The 22,347-nt window shown below is 40.3% G+C and overlaps 1 protein-coding gene across 1 annotated transcript; it reads left to right on the forward strand.

The window, feature by feature from the left end:
• Window positions 1-1,691: 1,691 nt before the first annotated feature.
• Window positions 1,692-22,126, forward strand: ciita (class II, major histocompatibility complex, transactivator). The gene is made up of 22 exons (XM_026166308.1): window positions 1,692-3,044; window positions 8,045-8,113; window positions 9,120-9,155; window positions 9,300-9,341; window positions 11,870-11,992; window positions 12,136-12,195; window positions 12,668-12,715; window positions 13,918-14,142; window positions 14,584-14,634; window positions 14,864-14,977; window positions 15,065-15,124; window positions 15,239-15,456; window positions 15,551-16,890; window positions 17,077-17,613; window positions 17,877-18,056; window positions 18,142-18,213; window positions 18,301-18,381; window positions 18,488-18,571; window positions 18,707-18,790; window positions 18,881-18,964; window positions 21,291-21,374; window positions 21,477-22,126. The coding sequence occupies exons 1-22, from the start codon at window positions 1,745-1,747 to the stop codon at window positions 21,550-21,552; spliced, it is 4,968 nt and encodes a 1,655-aa protein (XP_026022093.1). The 5' UTR covers window positions 1,692-1,744; the 3' UTR covers window positions 21,553-22,126.
• Window positions 22,127-22,347: the final 221 nt, after the last annotated feature.

Below are 22,347 nucleotides of genomic sequence, written 5' to 3' on the forward strand. Positions count from 1 at the left end.
GTGCAATTTTAACAATATGTGTGCATTACTAATTTACAGATGACGGTGCAGGGGCTGCTTAAAGGTACAGAACAGCTAAACCAAACAGTTTTTTACTTTTTAAAGAAGTACACTTGCAGATTTCTGGAATTATTTTTAAATTGTACATACATTTTCATACCTGTGTGGCAACGCTGGCATCGAACTCCAGGAAAATAAGTTGGGTGTTTTTTTTATTGAAAAATGTTCAAAGTTAAACTTTTGCAATTCAAACCGAGCATCAGAGATCAAAAGTTACATTTAGGGTTAGGTGATTTTTCACATTCTCAGCTGTCATAAATATGTGGTCATTTTACAAATTTTGAACCACTGGATGTATTTGGTGTTTTCATAATTGTGTTAAAATCTTCATGTCTAATTATTGATGTGACCGATGACCAAATGAAAACGGCATCCATTCATTAAACACGCTTCATTTGCGTTGTAGTATTCAAATTATTTCTTTGTTTTTTTTGGCTCTTTGAATTGTTTTAGTATCAGTGGTGTGGCATCAGGTTTGCCAGGTGTGTACTGACCAGTCTGGTTGGAAATTTTTGTTTCGCAGTCTGTGTGTGTTTGTGTCCTTATGTGCACTACACTCTCCACACTTGTAGTTCCTCCAATGCTAAGCAGAAAATACATGTGAAACTGTATCTGCATCCTGCAAGCAGACAAAACAATCATAACCACACTCTTATAGCTAATGTCTTTCCCACAGTTATGATACATAAAAGAGTAATATCTTTATTGTAAAGCATACCTGTAAAGCTTCACCTTTAGCTTGTGAGTAAAGTTAGATTTACTCATTATAAAACACTCCAGGAAATGGTTGGAAAGGTGAGACAAAGCTGGTAAAACTGCTTTTTCTTCCATTATTTGAAAATAAATCATTATCACCAATAAACAATAAGAGCATTTGACTCCCAATTACTTAAAACGACAACAAACTGGCTCCTCAGGTACACAAAGAAGGTGCAGCTCAATTTCTACTAAGCAAATGAGCAATGCTAAACATGGCACTGAGGCATGTGTAGTTTTGCCAAACCGGTTTTAGTCCCTGCCTAAAAACTTCACAGTATGGTGCATAACATTGTATCGGTTAACACAAGGACTGCACCTTCACATTCACAATGTGACCCGCAGAGAAGGCTTTACATTTATGTGGGGGGGGGTTCTGTGTGAATTTTGTGTTTGTTCTGTTTATGAGCTTAAGGGGACAAATAGGTAAATGTGCAGCCTTGGTGATTATTTGGTGATTAAGTCCCCAAATCATAACTAAATAGTTTAATAAAATCTATTGCGTGTGATTGAGCTGAAAAACAGCCCACTTGTGCAGAAGAAAGTGTGCAGTGTGGCACTGCCTCTTTCTTAACATGAAAAAGCAGGAAAATGACAGCCATGTAATCGAATTTGGGCAAAATATTAAACCAGCTGTTAAAAAAAAAAAAAAGACGGGTAAATTTGTTTAAAGACAAAATGTGTGATGATGAAAGTTTGAGACTGCCATAATGTCTTCGATCAGATTCCTTTTCTTGTGTAACTTCACTTCCTTATGATACCAATAATAACATTTCTGGCTTTGGGAAATAACACCTCCTACCATTCATGCGACCGCCTCCCGGATAAAATCACAGAGTCCCTTTAAAAATAAAGAACAAACTCAAATAACTCCAATACGCTGCTTCTATTGTTACTCCTCCATGCCCAGGGAGCCGACACTCTTGTCATGGCTCATTTTGAGGAGGTCCTGGACGAAGTCCGCTCGGCTCTGACCTGGGCTTCACCTGCTGAGATCCGAGCTCTGCTGGAGGGTCTGGTGGAGGAGCAGATAATCTCAGAAGCGTACAGCAAGAGCTTGGGTCTGCATCGATTCATTGACGGGCTTGCGCAGGAGCTGCTTTGCGGGGAATCAGGGTTTATACCGGGATCTGATGAGACCGATGGGGAATTTGCTTCTCGAGCATCTAGCACCCACCAGCATCTCAGCCATGGACCGCTCATTAAGGTAGGGAAAGGTGGGTCACAGTCTCCCTCCGTTGACTACCACCTGGCAGGATCAGAGTTTGTCCCATCAGTGGATGATCATTACAGCACAAGACTGGAGCCAGAGACTTGCTCACTATATGAGGATCAAGTTATTTCCAGAGATAAACTCATTCAGGAATTGAGGGAGGGGACAGCAATGGACGAACACTACCCCACACAAAGGCTCTACTCTGTCCCCACAGTGTTTAATGGCAGACTTTCATTAAATGATGAAATAACTGAACTGCTGACAAGTGCACCTTCAATGCAGAAGCTGGTAAGTGATAGTGAAAGGGTAAATCAGGGGAATTTGGAGATTGAGGGGGAGTGGTTAGAGCAGATTGAAGAGGCTGCTAGGCGGATAGCTGTACCTCTGTGGCAGCACTGGGACAAAGGAAGGAGGATGTTACAGCCTTTAGTTTATTATAACACAACTGGATGTACAACTAGTGATAACACAGTGACATACAGCGAAGCACAATGTGCTATTTTAGATCTGGAAGAGGAAATGGAGCTTGCAGCCGCTTGCAGGACACTCGATGCGTGCACTGGCAACTTTAACGAAAGCTTCACGCTGGATGCTGAGGACACACCTGAGGAGTTCTATTACCCTTTATATGATGAGTTGGCGACACCTGGAATCTGCATGGATCGCTTTAAAACTTTCGAAGAAGGAGGAAATGCATCACCTGTGGAAGCCTGTGAAGCCACAGACTCAAACAACAACGTCACAGACAATATGGGGGGCCTCCTGGATGCGTGGTGGCCAGGCGAAACTGCAGACGACCTGTGTTGTCTGCCTGAGGACACACAGTGTGGCGCAAGTTCGGCACTTGCACAATTTACCTTTCAACATTTGAGTCCCTCGTTTGCACCACAAGATGCTTCAGTTACAGCGGAAGATGACATGATGGCAGGGGTCACCGAAAATGTTTATGGAACAGCAATCTGGGACATAGATGGAATAACAGGCATAAAGGACACTATGGAGTCACACTGTGGTAAGTTTCATTTAAGCTTCTGTTCAGATGCTTCTAACTTTCACTGGTTTTCCTTCTTTTTCCTTCTATAATTTATCATTTATATGAAATGCCCAGGATTACAGGAACAAAAGCTGCTTTCATTCAGGCATCAGCACAGGGCAGGGACAAATATTTATCCTCTGGTGTTTTCAGTTTGGTCTATTTGGAAACAGAAAGCCTGCTCCAGGCTTTATTCCTGCCAGGACATGAGTTGGTGGTTAAGGTGTGGTTCACTTTCAGTTTCATTTTGACATTCTGATTTTGGATCCAGTTAAAAATAGGATGTGGTGAGCTTCCAAACACATATATCCTTTTTATTTCCAAGGTCCCCCGAGCTGGTTACTCACTCTCTGACAACAGCTGCAAATTTATGACTTCTAGGTGTAAATATGCCATTGTCAAGAAAGCATAGTGCTGTGAAAAGTTGTTGCCCCCCTTTTGATTTCTTTTTGCATATTTAAGCCACTTAAATGTTTCAGATTGTGAAACAAATGTGATAATTAAGATGACCAAAATGCTGTTTTTAAATGATGATCATTTCCTAAGAAATAGAAGTTATCCAAACGTATTGAGGCCCGTGTGAAAAAGTATCCCCATAATCCCCAAGGTTTAGTTTCAATTTCACTGGTTACTGCCAGGCCTGTTGAATCAAGACTCTACTTATATGGAACCTGTCCAATAAACCGAAGGAGGCTAAAGCATCTCAAAAAGCAACACATCATGTCACAATCTGAAGAAATGGTTTGTCAGCCTGGAGAGACAAAGACATTTCTAAGGCTTTGGGACTCCACTGAACCACAGTGAGAGACATTGTCCGCAAATGGAGAAAACGTGGAACAGTAGTGAACCTTCACAGAAACAGACAACCTACCAAATGCTCTTACTCCAAGAGGGCACCAACGACTCATCTGGGAGATCCGGAGGTCCAGAGCAACATCTAAAGAACTGCCACAAAAGCCTTACCTTCTCGAAGAGTGGTGGAATGGACTTGGAGAAAGAATTCGACCACGGCCGATACGTTTTTACCCTTAATCGTTTAAATCATCATTTAAAAATTCATTTGAGTTATCTTTGTCATATTCGTATGCAACAAAAAGCTAAGACATTATGAAGGCGTGAATACTTTTTCACGTGGGCCTGACAAATAGACGACACAAAAAGGTTATTCTTTAGATTTGTTAAGAAGGTGAAGCCGGTCAGACTAGTAACCGGCCATGTTCAGCTTTGCTGTGGTAACCTACTTTTGGTTTGCACACAGTTTGGCAAAGAACGCTTTCTGATAATGTTTAGCCTGGTAGAGGTTACCACCTTGAGTCAGTTACAAGGGTGGAGCTTTAGTTTCAGCTTCAGGTTTCTGTGTTATAACTTTGCCCTGTTAAAAGGTAGACGTCATTGCTTAGTTCTGTTACTGCTGCAGCTTTAAAATGAATAAAAAGATCAAGTTTTTGTCTACCACACCACACAAATCTGCAATGAAAAGAAAAGGATGTACCTGAGTGTCTTCTTGGCATTTTTTGGCATTTACAATTCTTTATGATAAGAAAGGGGGGACAAAGAGCAAAGGGAGTGGCATGCTCCACATTGGATCCTTGCCTACTGGAATAGCCTTTTGGCATACCTGCTTAACCCACCGAATTACACAGAGGCCCAACTTTAATTCCTCCACCCCCTCGTTTTGTCTTTACCCACATATTTCTTAACCTCAAATGTGTTGTGTGTGTTTATATTACTCATCCTGTGTGAAACAGAAATCTCTCCGAAAGCATCAAACACAAAAAATCAAGTTGGTTAACTTAGTGTAATGATAAGTCTCAAGGAAATAAATGTAGGCCAGTGCAACATTAATTACAGACACATTACTTTCTGTAAAACGAACGCATTGTTTTTTAAAATGCCTTCCCTCTATTATGTAACTGTGTGGATCAAGCTTGATATGAATGGTATGAGCGTGATGTAAACGTGTCTGGCAACAAGGCACAATCTATTTGGTTTATCTGCCTGGCTTCGGCGAGGTGGAGGTGGAGCAGGTACTTTCCACTCCACTGTTGAAAACTACCCATGTTTCCTTGTCAATTCCAAAGGCCTGGCAGTGAACGCTGATGCTGTTTTTCGGTTGTCTTAAGGTGGTCACAGAGCAGAAACTGAACAACACCTCACTGTGATCCCCAAAAGGCAAACTATGAACATACAGTATTTAGCATACTGTTAGCAATGGATAGAAAACAATGTCATAGTTGTAGAATGTAGAAAAGGGATGACTATTAATGATGATAATATTAATAAGAAAATTAAACAGTAAGAGATTAAAGCAAAATGTGATCCATTTTGGAGCTACTGATGCCTGTTGTCCCGTCCAAAATCAAGCTTTAGATTTGAGGTGAAGTGCAGTTATATCTTAAAATCTAAAGACTTCCAATGCAGGAATGAGGGAGAATATAGTTCACCTAACTAAAACAACAAGCTTTAACCTCCTAAGACCCAAACTCTTTCATTGCATGCATTTTTAATTTCTCTTTGCTATTTGGGCTGATTGGGACCTGATGAATGTAAAAACAAATAATTACGTAATTTAAAAAAAACTTACTTGATTTTTGTTTCTGAGAAAAATGACATCCACATATGAGGACATTGGCTTTAAATTTCGATAGAACAGTGGCAGTATAATGTCCTCGTAATTAGATATCAGGCCCTTGTAAAACAAAATGTAGTATTTTGGTCTAGACAACCTAAAATGTGATGTCCACATATGTGGATGCCAGGTCCTAGGAGGTTAATTAAAAGTCCATCAAAACATGTCATGCAGGCTACATGAAGCTAAGTAGCCTGCAAAATAGTTGAGCCCCCTTTTGACGCTCATGTTGCCAGGGGAAAAACAAAAACAAAGGGATATTTGAGGATGTTGTGGCGACTGTAACGCACGGTGACCTGTTTGCTTTACATCACCGTTGTTCCTCATCATAAACCGGTCCCTCGTGGCGCGCCTCTTGAACGTTTTCTTTGCTTCTTCCGTTGTTGTTAAAACAGACCTAAAACAGTTGCAGGGTGCACTCTGCACACAGAACCGCCCTTTAACGGCTTGGTGCGTTTGGTAAGGCATGTTAGGCAAAGTGAAAGCAAAAGCATTGTGAGCCACAGCAGGTTGCGCACTCTCAGTGTATAGGTCATCTGAGGATATATGCAGCGGCTGATGGAACTTATATGAGACACACAGACTATACATCACATCAGGGCGTTTACAGGACCTGAGCATCACCCAGAGAGACCCGACAGGTAGGAATATCAGCCATGGTGAGCTCCGGTGGGTCTGGGTTTGCGCATTCATGAAAGTGCGCAGGAAAAGAATAATAAGATTTGTCGGGGATTTTCCACACTTTTTTTTCTTTAATTTACAGGGGCCACTTTAGTCATTTTTAAGAAAATTTAGGTTAAAGTTTTAATTGAGCGGCTGCTTCAGCACCTGCATTGATTTTCTGCGTTTGGCTTTGAAAGTTTCAGCCATGACAAGAAGAATCAACTCCATTATGCTTTTGTGTGACCAGATGGAGTCGCACCCACCATCATAGACCCCCACACGTGAAGAGTGCACAAAAATAACAGATCAGACGTTGTCGTAAGTGAAAATAAGTCCAGTTGGGGATTTGCGGGGAATTCCGGGCAACTGAAGTACATTAGCTGTTGAAAATCACTTTCAATGTAACTTTTAAAATATTTTGGTAATAGTTGGCAGCCATTTAGTGTGGGACTGCGCAGGGACAAAGAATTTCACGCACTCCGACTCAGGACTAAACAAAAAATTTCTTTCTTTTCTTTTCTTTTTAATATTTATTTTTCACTGTTAGTTTTTAAGGTCTTGCTCTTCTAGTTGTGCAGACAGCATGGTGCTTTGTGTGCTTCAGGTTCCCGAGTTCCTCATTAGAGACATATTTTGTGTGCGATCAGTAACTCAACTGGTTGCACTGTTATTTGTTTGTTTGTTTGTTCAGGGAGGTAATGGGCACATATATACTGCTTTATTTTTAGTGGTTCTCAGAAAAACAATGACAGATTTTAAACAAGGATGTGAGTCGAAAGTCCATAGTCGACTGTAGTCCTCTGTTTCTGGTCTAATAAACAAGGTGTGTGTGTGTGTGTGTGTGTGTGTTGTGAACTACCTGGTTACCTGCTCAAATGGCACCACACATGGGCACTGGTTATAGACTGCTAGACAACCACACTGCTCAAGGGCAACTTTATGTGCATGATCTCCTTTAAAACAACTGGAGTGGGGTTTTTTTGCATGAAATCCTTTTTGTCTTTTTTAACTGCCTTCCTGCAATTTGGGTGATTTGTAGAATTAGTCAGTGTAGTGTTTTATTGTACAAGTAATGAGTCATCAGGGCAAAAAGTTGCTTTTTGGTTTTTCTGGTGTTGTTGGGTTTTTTCTACTGTCCACATCGTGGTTATCCTAAAGGTGTCTTTAGGCTGTAAAAGATCGCAGTAGTCATCTCTGCAAACAGGTTTACCTGAGCTTCCTGCACAAGTAAAATTCCAGCACAGGCGTTTTTTTTACCCCCCCAGAGTCAAAGTGCATATTTGTAAACACAGTTTGAACAGTTAACCATACAGTGATAAAGTCAAGGTGTTAATGGTTTTCCAGACTGTGGCCGGATACTGTAGTGTATCGTGTACTGACAGGAAATTGATTTACTTCTCCTGCTTTCCTACTTTCTTCTCTTTCAGTAAATCCTCTGTTGTTTTCTCACATTACTATTATTACAACAGGCATTGTGTTTTTAGGGTGTCTCTGTCCAACCCATTATTATTGTGATGGCATTATGTTAGGAATAGCTTGCGGGAATTGCAGCTTTGACAAAAGCATCCCCCTGTACTCGATCTTTAACTACCAACATTTATTCAGCTTATCCTCAACTCCACTCTAACCTACAAATATAATAATAACCAATCAGGATATTTTATTTCTTTCCTATGCGTGTCACCAGATGTCAAGATGCTGGAAGTGGATCCCAATCCCATCGCAGTCCCTTTGGACTTGGCGGATCTGTTGATAGGTTTGCATTGTCACTACTTTGTTTTTCTGCATTGATAATAAAAAGGTGAATTATGTGTTGAGGCAGTGAAAACGCAAACAAACACTTCTAAATAGAAGAAACAGATGGTTATTATCACTCCTTTCTTTCTATTTTTCTATCTGTGAGCAGACATTTTTAACACCAACTATTGAATGAAATGAAGTTTAATCTTAAACAGTTTATATACACTTGTGCTCTACACGATTGTGCTGCATGCAACTTTAATAATTATAAAAACAAGAATTAGGTGCACAAGTTTGAAATTATCTTTGTTTTCCTCAAATCCACACGGGGTCAAAAGTTCACATACAGGCTCAAATACATGCATACTCCACCACTATTAAATAGCTAAATGTCTTTTAGGAAGGTGCACCTCAACCATTAAAACGCTACCAAAAGCTTTTGGCAGTTCTTGCTAATTCTTGCTAGATTTCTGACAGTAATTCTTGGAAGAATTGGTGAATTTTATTTAGTAGTCCAAACACTTTCAGTAGGGTTGAGGTCGGGGGCTTTGGGAGGATCATTGCAGAGACTTAAAGTTAGCCTGCTTTATCATTCCAGAACTGGGTTTCATGTGTTTGGGATCATTGTCTTTCTGTTCAGTTGAAGTGAAGTTGATGAATCCATCCACTTTGGAAAATATACTAGTACCACTGGTAGCTTAACAGTTGAGATAGGGGTGGTCCAACACCCCAAAATATGATTGAATATTTCACTGAAGCAGCTGTTACTGTCAGGAAGGCAGCACAGGACAGTAAAAGCTTAAACAAACAGACTGAAAAACAGCATGTAACACAGGACTAATAATAAATAATAAACAATAAATGAATATTGACTGTCTAATATATCCAATCGATTCCACGAGTAATTAGTAATTAACATATTTAAAAGAGGCAGTGTTGTATAATGAATTCATCAACTTTACATATTTTATATTTTGAAACTGAAATTCTGTTATCTGATGATGGTATTGTTATTTTTTCAGATAATTTGGATGATGATATAAATGAAAAATTGCTGGGTAAGTGGCAGCCAAACATCTATATGTGTTTACTCATGTGTAGTGTACTATATGTAAAAACGCACATAGTAGTTTTCTATTACGTATCTCACATGTATGTGAAGTTTATTATCTAATTATAATTACCTCTGTGCACTTTTTCAGATGTTGATTCCCTCTTTGACTACTTAGAACTCAACGACAGCCGTAAGAACCTCCTTTTGTTACTTTGTACCTGTTGTCACATAGTGCTTAACAGAGCCCACATAACATAATAAGGCTAAACATGTTCTTCATTTGATGTCCTAAAAAAAAGAAAAAACGAACACTTCACTGTTAATTTTGTATCTAAGTCCTAGTGTAGATACAGACAGGGGAGGAGAGCTAGAAACATGAGGAAAAAGAGAAGAAAACAAAGAACATGGCAGTGAATCTCTGATGTCAGTCACAGACAATCACTTGGACTCATAAAATAACTGCGTAAAATTAGTTGATATTCAAAGGTTATGATTATTATGATCTTAAGCTATGACTAAGTTTCACACAAATGTCAAATATGATTCTTAATAAGTCATGACTTAATTCATTTAATACAAAAGTTCAAAGTATCAGTGTCATTACTAATCATTATTTGGTCAGATACAGAGAACATGAATCTTTCCTGTAAATTTATTAATTTCATGGTGAGTCTCATGAAGGAAATCTGTCACAAAGACTCGTTCAGCTAAAACTGCTACATTTCCACAATGGATAGTGAAAACAATGGCTCTTTTCTGGCATTTAATTATTTTACTATTACTTTGGTGTAACGTGAATGTAGCAAAAGTTGTAAAATTGAGCAAAATACAATTAAAAGTCCAAAATTTATGACACCCTTCACATTTTCAAAGTCATGCATGATGGGCCGGATCAGAGTCTTTGCCAGGCCAATTCTGCCCACCTGGGCCTTATATTGGACAGCCATAATCTAAACTATAAGCAACAGTAAGGCATAACATTAAAACTGCCACCATTAAATTAGGTAATTCCAGTGTATGTAATGTGTAGGAATCTTACACATTACATAGGTCTGAGTGGTGGAGGCCTACAACCACAACCTGGTAATCTAGTTGTAGAAATGCACCAGTGTTGTTTTGGCCTTCCCGAATAATGAGGAAGGAAGACAAAACACAACAAACGCAGTAGTAAAGAAATGTTTGTGTTTTTTCAGTGTCACAGTCGGAGGTTCACTTCCTCATCTGAACGTTCAGGATGAGGGGCTCATTGAAATTTAGAGTTTCTTAAGTGACGTCAACAAGTAATTCAGTCATTTCAGTCTGTAGTTATAAATTAACCTTTAAGAAAAAAAACATCTAAATGATGACCCAATCACAAAGCAGAGTTAGGCTACTGCTCGAATCTGAAGGCCGGCACTTTGTTGCCATGACCCATTTGGCTTTATTATCCATCATAATGCTTAATATTGCATAAGACAAATCTAGCAATAAGATAAGCGTCTCTTTTGTTGATTATTTTTTCTGTAAGAGTAACTGACCATCAAAGTTACTGTTTTATCTTTTAAATATGAACCTAAAGATTTTTAGCAGAATCTCTTCAAAGGTCTTTGAAGGGGACCACATTACTTTTGCAGCAACAAAACATGTGCACAGGCTGTCATAAATCGTTATAATTGTAATTATGATTATTTATAATTGTCACCTAAACCCTTTCATGTATTAATTTAGTGTTATCCAATATAAGGAGCACAATTAATTATATTTATATAGATTTTTGTATGCAAGTTTTATGCAAGTATTACCTGTAATAGCTTTTACTTATCAGTAAGTAAAAGTAAAATTTCTTAAGTAAACTTTAAATAAGTAAATATTAAAATTTTACATTAGTTGCAACAGTGTTTTCATGCAACTAAAAAAGCTATTTTCATTAACATCGATCATTGTGCAGAGAAGCAGTGGTTACTGGATATGTGAGGTGGTTTGCCAGCATTTCTTAATGGTGCTAACCACCTAGCAGGCTAGACAAACAGAGGCGGATCTAGAAACATTTTCTTAGGGTGGCATGGAAATCAGAAAAATCAAAGCCATTTCTTTACACATTTGCAGGTCTTGCATCAGGTAACATTATGCAACATACTCATATTCAGTGTTACTTGTAGCTAGGCTCAAAGTGTTAATGCTAGCTTTTTTGAATAAACTAGGGTGACACTAAAGGTTTTTTTTAAGGTGGCACATGCCACCTCATGCCACCATAGTAGATTTGCCCCTGTACATAAACAATGGTGACTAGATTGCACAGTCTTCCTAAAATAAATATCTACTACAATATACATTTAAACACCTTTGTCGTTATCTTAGTACACAAACACAAAAATCTCCACCCAGCATATTGTAAATGCACGGCCCATAAAATGTAAACCTCTCACAACATCATCAAATGTGATTAAGCCCACAGACAATGGACCGGACTCTGGTCCAGTCTTTACATTTTGTTTAGTATCCACAAAAGAAATGAAAGCAGCCCATGTACATCCTGGTTGCCCCCAAAACTGGGAGGCTGTGTCAATGTAAATAAAAACAGAATGCCATAATTTAAAAGTCAATCAAATCCTACTGTTTATCTAACTGTCACATGATGCCTTGAAGAGCTACTGATTTTTAATTCAGTAATGAAATGCCATGACAATGACAACATGTTCGAGTAGGGGCATCTGCTAAATGCTACATCGACTTTTTTAGTTACTCATCCATGGACCTTTGATGACCTCCCCACAGCAGCTGAGGTACCCATCGCCAACAGCATTGAGCAGATACAGGAACCCAAAGCAAAAGGCCAATCACGAAGGAGAAAAAGACCAAGAGGTAATGATTGGCTCGTAACTACACAAAGAACAGCATCTACCCTACCAGCATCTTTTTGTTATATAAAACTTAATTTTAGGATTCTAACTTGTCATTTTCACTTTATTGTTTAAAGTCCTGCTTGCATGTTTTTCCCTCTCCAGATTCTCAGCCACAGCCATGCTCGGATGAAAGGCCCAAAGCAAAACAGCCAAAACCATCAGGTGACTAACCCAGAGTCTTCCTCTGATTGTTTAACAAACGATGGAGTTTCCAACCCACATTACATTTGGGACCCAGTGGAATAGACACCTTCTTAAGCCTACTATAACTAAACTTATAATGACAATTTATCATTTTTATGGTAGTCATAATACTGTGGTGTTTATAGCACTTGACACTGCACTTTCTTACTTTTCTAATTACGTTGGTATGTTTAAGACTAGTGGAAAAAGTTCAAACACTCAGAGCTTAAAATTCAGCCACTGGTTTCCATTCATATCACTATATTAAGAGATGCTTTGGGTTTTTTGGTTTTTTGCTAATCAAATCTGGAATAATACTATTAATAGAAGATCACATGAAAATGAACTACCATCTGGTACAAAAAGAAAAGGATATGTTTACAAATAAAAGGATGTTCTGAGCATGTTTTGTTGCTGTCATGTTGTAATGTTGGTTCTTCAACTCCTGCAGGTCAACCAAAAACCAAAGAGTCACAGGCTGAGCCAGCTGTTGAGCCAGGTGAGTCATGAAAACTGAAACCGTTTTTGAGGCAACATCTGGAGCTTTAAACTTGAAGCGCTGTAAGTGATGTTGATCTGAAAAAGTGAAACTCTGCAGGATAGCAGTTGAAAGAGGATTACCAGGGTTGCAAGATAGGTTATTAAAGTCAAATATTGCAATTCATATCATATCATATCATATTACAAATATCCCTCGAATAGCTCCATGGTAAAATGCTAGCATGAAAAAGAACCACTTTCAGCACGTGCATGTGAGAGTGACTTTTTACAAAAAAGGTAATTCAGATGAAATTTCAGTGGTTAGACTTTTGGATCACAGGGTGATTGTTCTCCACCGATGTGCATGAACCAGTTAGTTTTTAAAAAAAAAACAAAAACAGGAACTTGAAGTTGTAAGTCATGAGTTTACGCCGATGAATTAGAAGAAGAACTCGCACCTTACCCACCTCGCTTCACATGAGTTTGGTGCTTTTTATAGTTCCGATTTACCACGCAATGTGATAAAAAAAAAAAACCTGAGCATGTATTTTCATTTACATCAGCAGCTGCTGGTCACTGAAGAGATTTAATGGCTCAGCTTAGAAGGAAATACTACACCACAAATAGAAATAGGAGACTCAAATTTAAGTATACATGTCTGTATTTGCAGAGTAATGCACTTTACTTTGGTCCATTTGTCTTTGGCTTAATCTCCCTTTTCATTTGCACTTGCATGATCACCCAACATGATGATAAGAGAAATGACAGAGCAGAGTGAAACCTTTCAAGGTTAGAAGGTTAAAGAAAGTGATGGTTTAGAGCAAATACCGAATCTATCCTCTCCTTACTGAGTTAATCATTTTTGGAGATATTGAATGTAAGATTTATTATTTCATTCTTGGATGGAAATTGTGTGACAGTACATCTGGGATGAAGTGGTGAAGTAATGCAGAGTAGTGTAAGAAATAACTTTCAATAGGAGGTAAATAGTGCAATGCCTTTTCACAAAGTAATCACGTTTCAAAGTAAATACGTAATGCGATTGTCTTTGAGTAACAAGTTCAACAGTGCTCTGCAATGAGGATGTTTGTGACCGTAAATCTTTCGCTGTTTTTTGAAAAACAAACCATTGTTGTCATTTTTCCAACTCCCTTTCTGATAACTCTCAAGGCTGACTAAACCAGTTCCCAGAAACTGATGCCAGCTCTGGTTGTTTTGCAGGCAGTCATCCCGCATCAGGGCCAAGTCCAGCAAAGACTTTACCGATGTCCACCGCCACTCCACCAAGAATTTTTCGCGTTTACCCTTCCCAAACGAGCTCTGCGATTCCCATTCAGTTTATCACTATCTCAGATTCCGCAGGAAATCCAGTCCAGCTTTCTCCTCCTCCTCCGCTCATTAGGTTTCCACTCCCCCGCAGCGCCACTACACCTACATATATATTAGGTGAGTTAAATACCGGCATGCCAAGAGTTAACAGTGTTTCCTGTGTACTGCTATGTCATAGCCCAGCAGAAAGTGACATTTGTGACTCTTCTGGTGTTACGTTTTTATTGACACTGCAGACTAGGGGTGTTGAGCATTATGCAAAGAAAATGAGTTGATGTACAGTTTTAATTACCTTGGCAATCTGACCATAAAGCTTCTTCTGAAAAACTGTAGCTTAGCTACAGCCTTGATTAGCAATCACACCTGTAACACAATCATGTCTATTTACAATGCAAAAAAAGTTCTTTTCAATCAGAATTATTGATTTGCCATTGTTGTTTCTGTCCACTGGTGGTTGTGTTATTCATGTCAGTGACATCTTTAATTATTTAATGTGTACTGATTATTGTGTACACCCTGTACAAGTAGTCCATTGTCTAACTGTTGTTTCTAATATAGTTCCTACTGTGTCACCACCCTCTAAATGCCAATTACCACCACTCTCCCCAGGTAAGTAAAAAAAGGTTAAATCTTTTATCTGGGATGGTTGCGTGTGAGTGTTCATGTGTGCATGCTATTCTCTGCTTCTTGTCTTCTCTGGTGGTGTTGTGCTATTTGTTGTTCCTCATTATGGTTTTGCTTCTGCCTTTTAAGAGACAACATGGAAACTGCTCTCTGTAACATCTGCTTTGTTTGTGTGCCGATGCAGTCATTTCACTCTTTTTTTTTTTTTTTGTAGTCGATGGCACAGTCGCTCCGGTCCAAATGAGTTCGTCCCCACTGGGTTCTCTGTCAGAAATAGCTAGCAAAGCCATGTCTCCCCCTTGTACCTCACCTGTATCCCCAGGCAATGGTGAGCATCTGTATCTGTCTCAAATCTTCCTCCTTGTGGTTATGAGTTTCTGGCATGTGACAAACTTCATGCTTTGTTCCACTTCAGAAATGTCTCCATGTAAGGAATCACCTCTTCCTCAGTCTCCCAAGGTCCTTGATATTCCACGTAAGTTGCCGCATGGCTTTTAAGGATCTCTTCTTACTTTGTCTACAGTGATCTCATGAATATACAATGGTTTGTGGAGGACCAGCTTGGTACTCAGTCCTGTTTCTTTTTTAGAGAATGTCAAGGACTACATTCAAGAAGCCAAAGCTCACATGAGTCAAACCTACCAGGATATGGAGGCGGGCCTCAGCCTGTCTTCTCATTATGTAGATGTTCAAGTGAGCCAAAGAGAGGTAGTTCGCTCTGGGAAAAATACAAACAAATGCCTGGACAAGGAGCTAGTCATCAAGGGAGACACAGATCGGCAAAAAACCATGCTGGCACTCAGTCAGGTAGGAGCGTCACTTTTACTGAACAGATTATATCACAAAAGAATTAAAAAAAAACCTTGTTAAACTCATTGCCTGCTTATCGTTTTCCACTCAGATCTTTGATGGTTCAAATGGAGAAAAATCCAGACGTTACATTTTGCTGCTTGGCAATGCCGGCATGGGAAAAACCACTCTGATCAAGAAGCTGTGTATTGATTGGTCCAGAAACTGCATCCCTCAGTTTGACTTTGTATTCCTATTGGATGGCAAAAAGCTCAGTGTGACAGAGCCGGTCTACAGTCTTCAGACACTCCTGCTCAACCTCTCCTCCTCCGCCCCATCCTGTGTGGACCCAGAAGCAGTGTATGCTCAAATCCTGGCAGCCCCTAAACGTGTGCTCATCATTTTTGATGGTTTTGATGAATTGCGCAACTATGAAACTCTACTTCAAGCTCAGGAAAAAGACCTAACAGCTTCACTGCAAAAAGACAGCAAGGCAAAGACTTTCACAGTAAGGCAGTTGTATTCTGCCATTCTTCAAAGGGTCCTGCTTCCAGGCTGCACTCTTCTACTCTCCACCCGGCCACGGGGAACTGCCAGCCAGCTGCTCAGGCGTACAGACAGCCTTCTGGAGATGTGTGGGTTTACCCCAGCAAATGTGGAAACATATTTGTCCCAGTACTTCTCAGATCCTGGCCTCAGAGAATCAGCTTTGGAGAGTCTAAAAAGCATGAGCTACCTAAATCTCCTTTGCTGGAACCCCGGACTATGCCGGCTGGTGTGCTTGATTTTAGAGCAGTCTAGAAGTGTGGATGTCCTGCCAAGAACTTTAACTGGGCTCTGTCATCAGGTGCTGTGTTTAAAAATGGATAAAGACGGCAGGAGTACTCCCACACACACCGAAGCTCAAGCACAATCCATAAGAGACACTGAGACACAAATTTCAAATACCTCTCAGGCGAAGAAATGTTCGAAAAATAATCAGGGGAAGTCCAGAACGCAGGCACGCACTTCCTCTCGCACCCAAAGGGCAAAAAAGGCACAAGAACAGGAGGCGCAAGCAGACAAAGTGGATCAGGATCTCAGGAGCAGTGGCGGAGAAGCTGTAACGGAGGACTTTGACTTGTTGTCCCAGCTGAGCTCTTTAGCCTGGGAAGGGGTCAAAGCCAACTCTTCCATCCTTCCCACAGGACGGGACATATCTGGCAAAGTCAAGGCATTTGGTCTGAGAACAGGCCTCTTTCTCTCTCATCAGCTGAGAGCGAGTCCATGCCTCTCAAATAGTACCAAGGAGGAAGGAGAAAATGAGACAGAAGCTGGAGAGACAGAACAGAGGACTGAAAACAGTGAAAGGACCACCAATGATTTAACTGATCACCAAAATGACCAGATCCTCTTATGGGCCAACCCTTTCCTTCAGAGTTACATTGCAGGAGTACATCTGGCTTTGTCAAGGTAGAAATCAACCGTTTACAGATTCATCAAAAGCCAGTAGGGCTAAAATATCATAATATCCACTGTTTATATGCTGTTAGATTAAAAATGAAAGCCTTTCCACTTGCAGTCTATTTTCTCTTTCACTTTCAGACTTTTAGAATCCCCCAATCTCCCATGACACATTTTCTCTTTCTCCTTCTCCAGGACTTTAACAGACCGGTCCTTTCTCCAGACCCTCCCTTTCCAGTCTGGAGGGAAAGGTCGTCGGCGACCTCAAAGGGAGGAACTTGAGCTCACTCAGCGATTTGCAGTTGGCCTCTTGTTCCACAATAGGACAGAACTGCAGCGATTCCACACGCATACAGAGACAGCCTTCAGAGATATGGTGGCTAACAAGCAGGGGTTGGTAACAAAACACCTGGAAGGGCTTTCTTACGCTGACCTTACTCCCTCCCAAATCTTGGAGGCATGCCACTACGTCTACGAGGCGAGTTTTACTCACAGTGATGGTGGCCGAGAAGCTGGCAGGACTCAGCTGGTGACACACCTAGCAGCAAATCTTCCAGAGTTCCTGACGTTTCATGGAGTTCAACTAAGCCCGCCAGATGTGTTCACTGTTCAGAAAGCACTTGAACAGGGGGGAACTGAAGGCAGACGTTTCTGTTTGGACCTGGAGGACTCTGGCATCCAGATCTGTGGACTTCGAGCTCTGGTTGGCCTCAACAACATCAACACATACAGGTAGTGCTTATATACAGCTCTAAACCCTACCCTGCTACAACTATCCCACAAACTGTGGCTGTCCGGTCATAGTTTACTTATCCTGTTTAAGCCTGTCCAGAGAACTAATTTGTAATCTTTTGTATTTCTTTACGTTTTTATGGCTCAATCCTCAGGATTTAAATGGTTAAAGGATAGTATTGGGAACTTTTTTGTGACTTGATAGTCGCTGATCTTTACCAGCACCAATAGCAGTGTTAAACACAGTGTTGTGGGTCCTCCAGGTCATGCATTGCTGACGCCATCACCCTCTGGGAGCTGCTGGAGCAGAGTGACGAAGAAAGTCTCCTCCAGAGGGCAGTGTCCAAGTTCACAATCCATCCTTTGAAAGCTAAACAGGTGTGTCATATAGAGCACCTGGAAAAGCTGGTGAACATACACATTCACAAGAGGCTATCAGACAGGTAATACACCACACACTTATGCACACACATTCAGATTTACACTGCAACATACTGGTTTGTGAAAACGTGTTATATTCACTTGTAGCTCCAGCGAGTCTCACTCCATCCTGTCTGAGGGAGTGCCAGCAGTTAAAGAGCTACACAAGCTGGAGTTTGAGTAAGTAGCTCAGATGTTTGATATCTGAATTTATTATGGTTGTCACTGTAAAGCTGGTGACGATAATGATGACACTGTTCCCTGTAGACTTGGTCCAGATAATGGTCCTCTGGTTCTTCCGAAGCTGTGGGATCTCCTGCCAGGGCTGCATAACCTACAGCACTTGGAGTAAGTATACAGCGCACTTTTTCTATTTGTATTACGCTTAAAGCATCGCTCTGTGTTTATGAGATGTTTCTAGTAACTGACAGCCTGATTCTCTCATCACCTTTAGCTTAGAGAACAGCAAGATCGGGGACAAAGGAGCAGAGAAGCTGGCCAGTGCTTTAGTCTCACTCCCTTCTTTGGAGATACTTAAGTGAGTATTTGTCATTGGTGGTATAAAGACACAATTAGTTGAGCTCCCATGACACCCCCCAAAATCATCACAGTCTAGCTTTTAACTTAGTTTTGATATGTGTGTTTAGTTGTGTGTGTTTTTTCTGGTTTCCAGTCTATCACAGAACTGCATAGGAGACGAGGGTGTGAAGAAGTTAGCAGCCACACTGAAGGACCTGCCTAATCTGCACTGTTTAAGGTAACATCTGCCTACAGAGGAACCTAAAAGTGGCACTTACTTTTGACCCACATAATTTCACTTCCCTCTTTATCTTGCTATTTTTTCCAGTGTCTACAGCAACATGATTTCTGATGAAGGGGCAGAGAGTTTAGCAGCTGTTCTCCCACACATGGCTTCCCTCACTGACCTTGAGTAAGACTTGACATTTTTATTTGGAACTGATGGCTAAGAATTAGGTTCTTCTACATTTCAGTGTAAAAGGTTCTGTTTTAGCAAAGGTCTTCCCGTTTAAAAGACTGACAAATTCCACTTACACAGGCAGGGACTGGGTGTAGATGGGAACTGACCACAAGACAACTCATTTGTTTGACAGTTATTTTTCTACATAGTTTCACTTAGTTAATTTTTTATATACTTGTAAGGTCCTTTTTCGCTTGCTGTTTAGTTATGTTTTCACTCACAGTAACGCACCAGTGACTACTTAAAATTAGGAGGGGGTCTTTAGCTTGTGATGAAAGTGAGTCAGTCTAGCAAGCTTGGATATCAAGGTGCTTCCATAGACTGTACAGATGTATTGCAGTGAGACAAGTTACGAGTTTAGTGCCAAGTAATGTAAAAGTTACACTACAGCACAGCAAACATGACTGAGAGGTGCGGTTCAGTCATTTGAATTAGCTGACATGATGACAGCAGACAGGAGGCCCAGGTTTGTAGGTGATGCTCACCTGTCAGTCAAAGTGGCCACACCCCTAAGAATGTATCACTTTAATATGCTGTGAAAGCTTACTTGCCCCTTCCTGACTTCTTAGTTTTTTGCATATTTATCACACTTAAATAAATATGCAAAAACATCTTTTGGTATAAGTCAGAGATAATCTGAGTAAATACAAAATGCAGTTTTTAAATGACAAAGCTGAGTTCAGTTTTACTACCCACGTTCAGGGCTGATTACTGGCAGACTTGTTGAATTACAAAGAACCTGTCTGATGAAGTGAAGCAGGCTAAAAGATCTCAAAAAGCAACATCATCCCACAATATAAAGCAACAATTTAGAAACCAAGTAATATGAAAAAGGTTATAACGTCATTTCTAAGGCTCTTGGACTCCACTGCTTGCTTCTGCTTCTTATCCACAGCTTTAGAAAACTTAGAACAGTGATGAAACTTTCCAAGACCACATGAGTGACTCATCCAAGAGGTCACAAGAACGACATCTAAAGTGCAGGCCTCGCTTCCCTCAGTTAAGGGCAGAGTTCATAATTCATCAAAAAGGAAGACAGTGGGCACAAAAAGCATCCATTGTAGAGCTCTGACTAAAGGCAGATGGATTTGGCTCGCGTTTGCCAAAACACATCTTGATGAGGTTTTGGGAAAATATTCTGCGGACTGACAAGAGAAAAGCTGAACTTTCTGGAAGGTTTGAGTCCCATTACATCTGCGTAAAACTGACAGAGCATTTCATTAAAAGAACATAACATGGTGGTGGTAGTGTGATGGTCTACTTTGCTGCTTCAGCACCTGGAAGACTTGCTGCAATTGATGGAACCATGAATTCGGCTCTCTACCAGATAGACCTGAGGGAGAGTGTCCAACCAGGAGTTCCTGGCCCTAAGTACATGCATCCTTTGGTTTTGCAGTAGGACGATGATCTGAAATACACTAGAAAGTACACCTTCGAATAGCACAAAAAAATAAAAAATAAAGATTTATTAGCAGCCTAGCCAGAAGAGAGAGGGGGCAGCGACAGTCACTGTTCTTTCCTATCACTGGGATTTCTTCTAGCACGGTATCACTCGTGACTTACTCCGGAGGGGCAGAGCTCTCAACTCTGCCCACTGCTTTGCTGTGTCTCACCTGCACTATTGTCTCACCGTGAGCAGCGATAGGGCAGCGTCCTGCTGCCCTCCTCCAGCGTCCACTCCCTTGTCTCTGTCCTGCCAGGCCCTCTTGTTGGCCCTCTTATTTCCTCTGTGACCTCCCAGGTGTGTCCAATTAGTGATCAGGAGGGGGCTCAAGTCTCTCCGGGACAAGTGAACAAATACATACAATAAAAACATGCAATAAAACCATAAGAATAAAACACTGTACATTATTAAAAGATTGAAACTAATAAAACACAGCAACACATGCAAAATAAAAAACACTCAGTTAAACTTGTCCATTCCACCTCGTGACATATGAATAGTTTTTCCCTAATAAATCAAAATAAATCACTTAAAAACTGCATTTTATATTTATGTGGTATATCTTTGTCTTTGTACGGTGGTCCCAAAGCTGTTTTTATACCAGGTTGCAAAAATGTTTATTTCTGCGATGAAGCATTTTCAAACAGAAGTTCACTGGGAATTCAAGTGAAAAGCAAAGAGCACTTCCACATTTTTTGCTACTTCTGCTTTGGTTTTATTTTTAGCGTTCATGTATTCATATTATAGACAAAACATATTGCGATGTCTGGATTTGCGCTATAGGCTTTTTTCTGTTAAAACACATCTAACTTCTGTCTCGCTTTTCTTTGACAGCGTAAAGTTTAACAAACTAACAGATGTCGGCGCACAGAGCTTAGGAGCCAGCCTAAGAAACTGTACAAAAGTTAAGACTTTAAGGTGAGGAGCTCTTTCATGTTACTTCATCACACATCTTTATTTTTTCCAATTTTTTATGGGTTTTTTTTTCTTACCCTGTTTCATCTCATTTCATCATCCCAGGATGTGGAACCAGTGCATCCCCTTCGGTGTGTTTGAGAGACTCATTCAGCAGGACAGCCGCATCCTATTGCACTAAAATGCAATACCTCTCTACAAGCATATGAACTGTTTTCATCATGCATCTCATGATGTATACTTAAATTGCACAATACATTTTCAAACGTGTGTGCTTGCAAGGAAAGGACACAAACAAATTATTATGTGAAACTTGAGATTGCACTACAACTGACGTACTTGCTGCTTGTTCTCTGCTGCTGGTTCTTCATAACATTCCACTATCTGCATTACAAAGTGTGTGTGTGTGTGTGTGTGTGTGTGTGTGTGTGTGTGTGTGTGTGTGTGTGTACTGTTTTTCAGTACTTTCAACTTAAAAAAGCACAATTGCACTTTTATAGTCACCCTTTGTTATTAAAGGTGGCTGTTTTTTTTTCTTTTTCTTTATAGTTGTCTGTCCAAGTTTTTGCCATTATCTGCCTTTATTCGTGCATTTGTGGTGCTGTGTGTGTGTGTGTGTGTGTGTGTGTGTGTGTGTGTGTGAGAGAGAGAGAGAGAGAGAGGGGGAGGATAACGGTGTTTTTCTGGCTATAAATTATACAGTACTGATTGTTGGTTACTTTTATAATAATAAAATGCTTTGACACTCACCCTACTACTATTTTTATAGTGTTTTCTTTCCACTGATGCCCCTGTGTTCACTGAATTCAAAGGGGTTTTTGAAAAAAATCCTTCTTTTCACTTCCTTCACTGCATGTTTCTGTTCTCCATTTCGATGCAAACTGACCTTTAAGAACGTCAGTCTCTGCGTGCGCACTCGACGAAGTGATAAAAAACAAAATTACATTTGTGAGATACTTCATTACTAATCTCACAC

The sequence above is a fragment of the Astatotilapia calliptera genome, chromosome 4 (assembly GCF_900246225.1).
Source record: "Astatotilapia calliptera chromosome 4, fAstCal1.2, whole genome shotgun sequence".
Classification (NCBI taxonomy): domain Eukaryota; kingdom Metazoa; phylum Chordata; class Actinopteri; order Cichliformes; family Cichlidae; genus Astatotilapia; species Astatotilapia calliptera.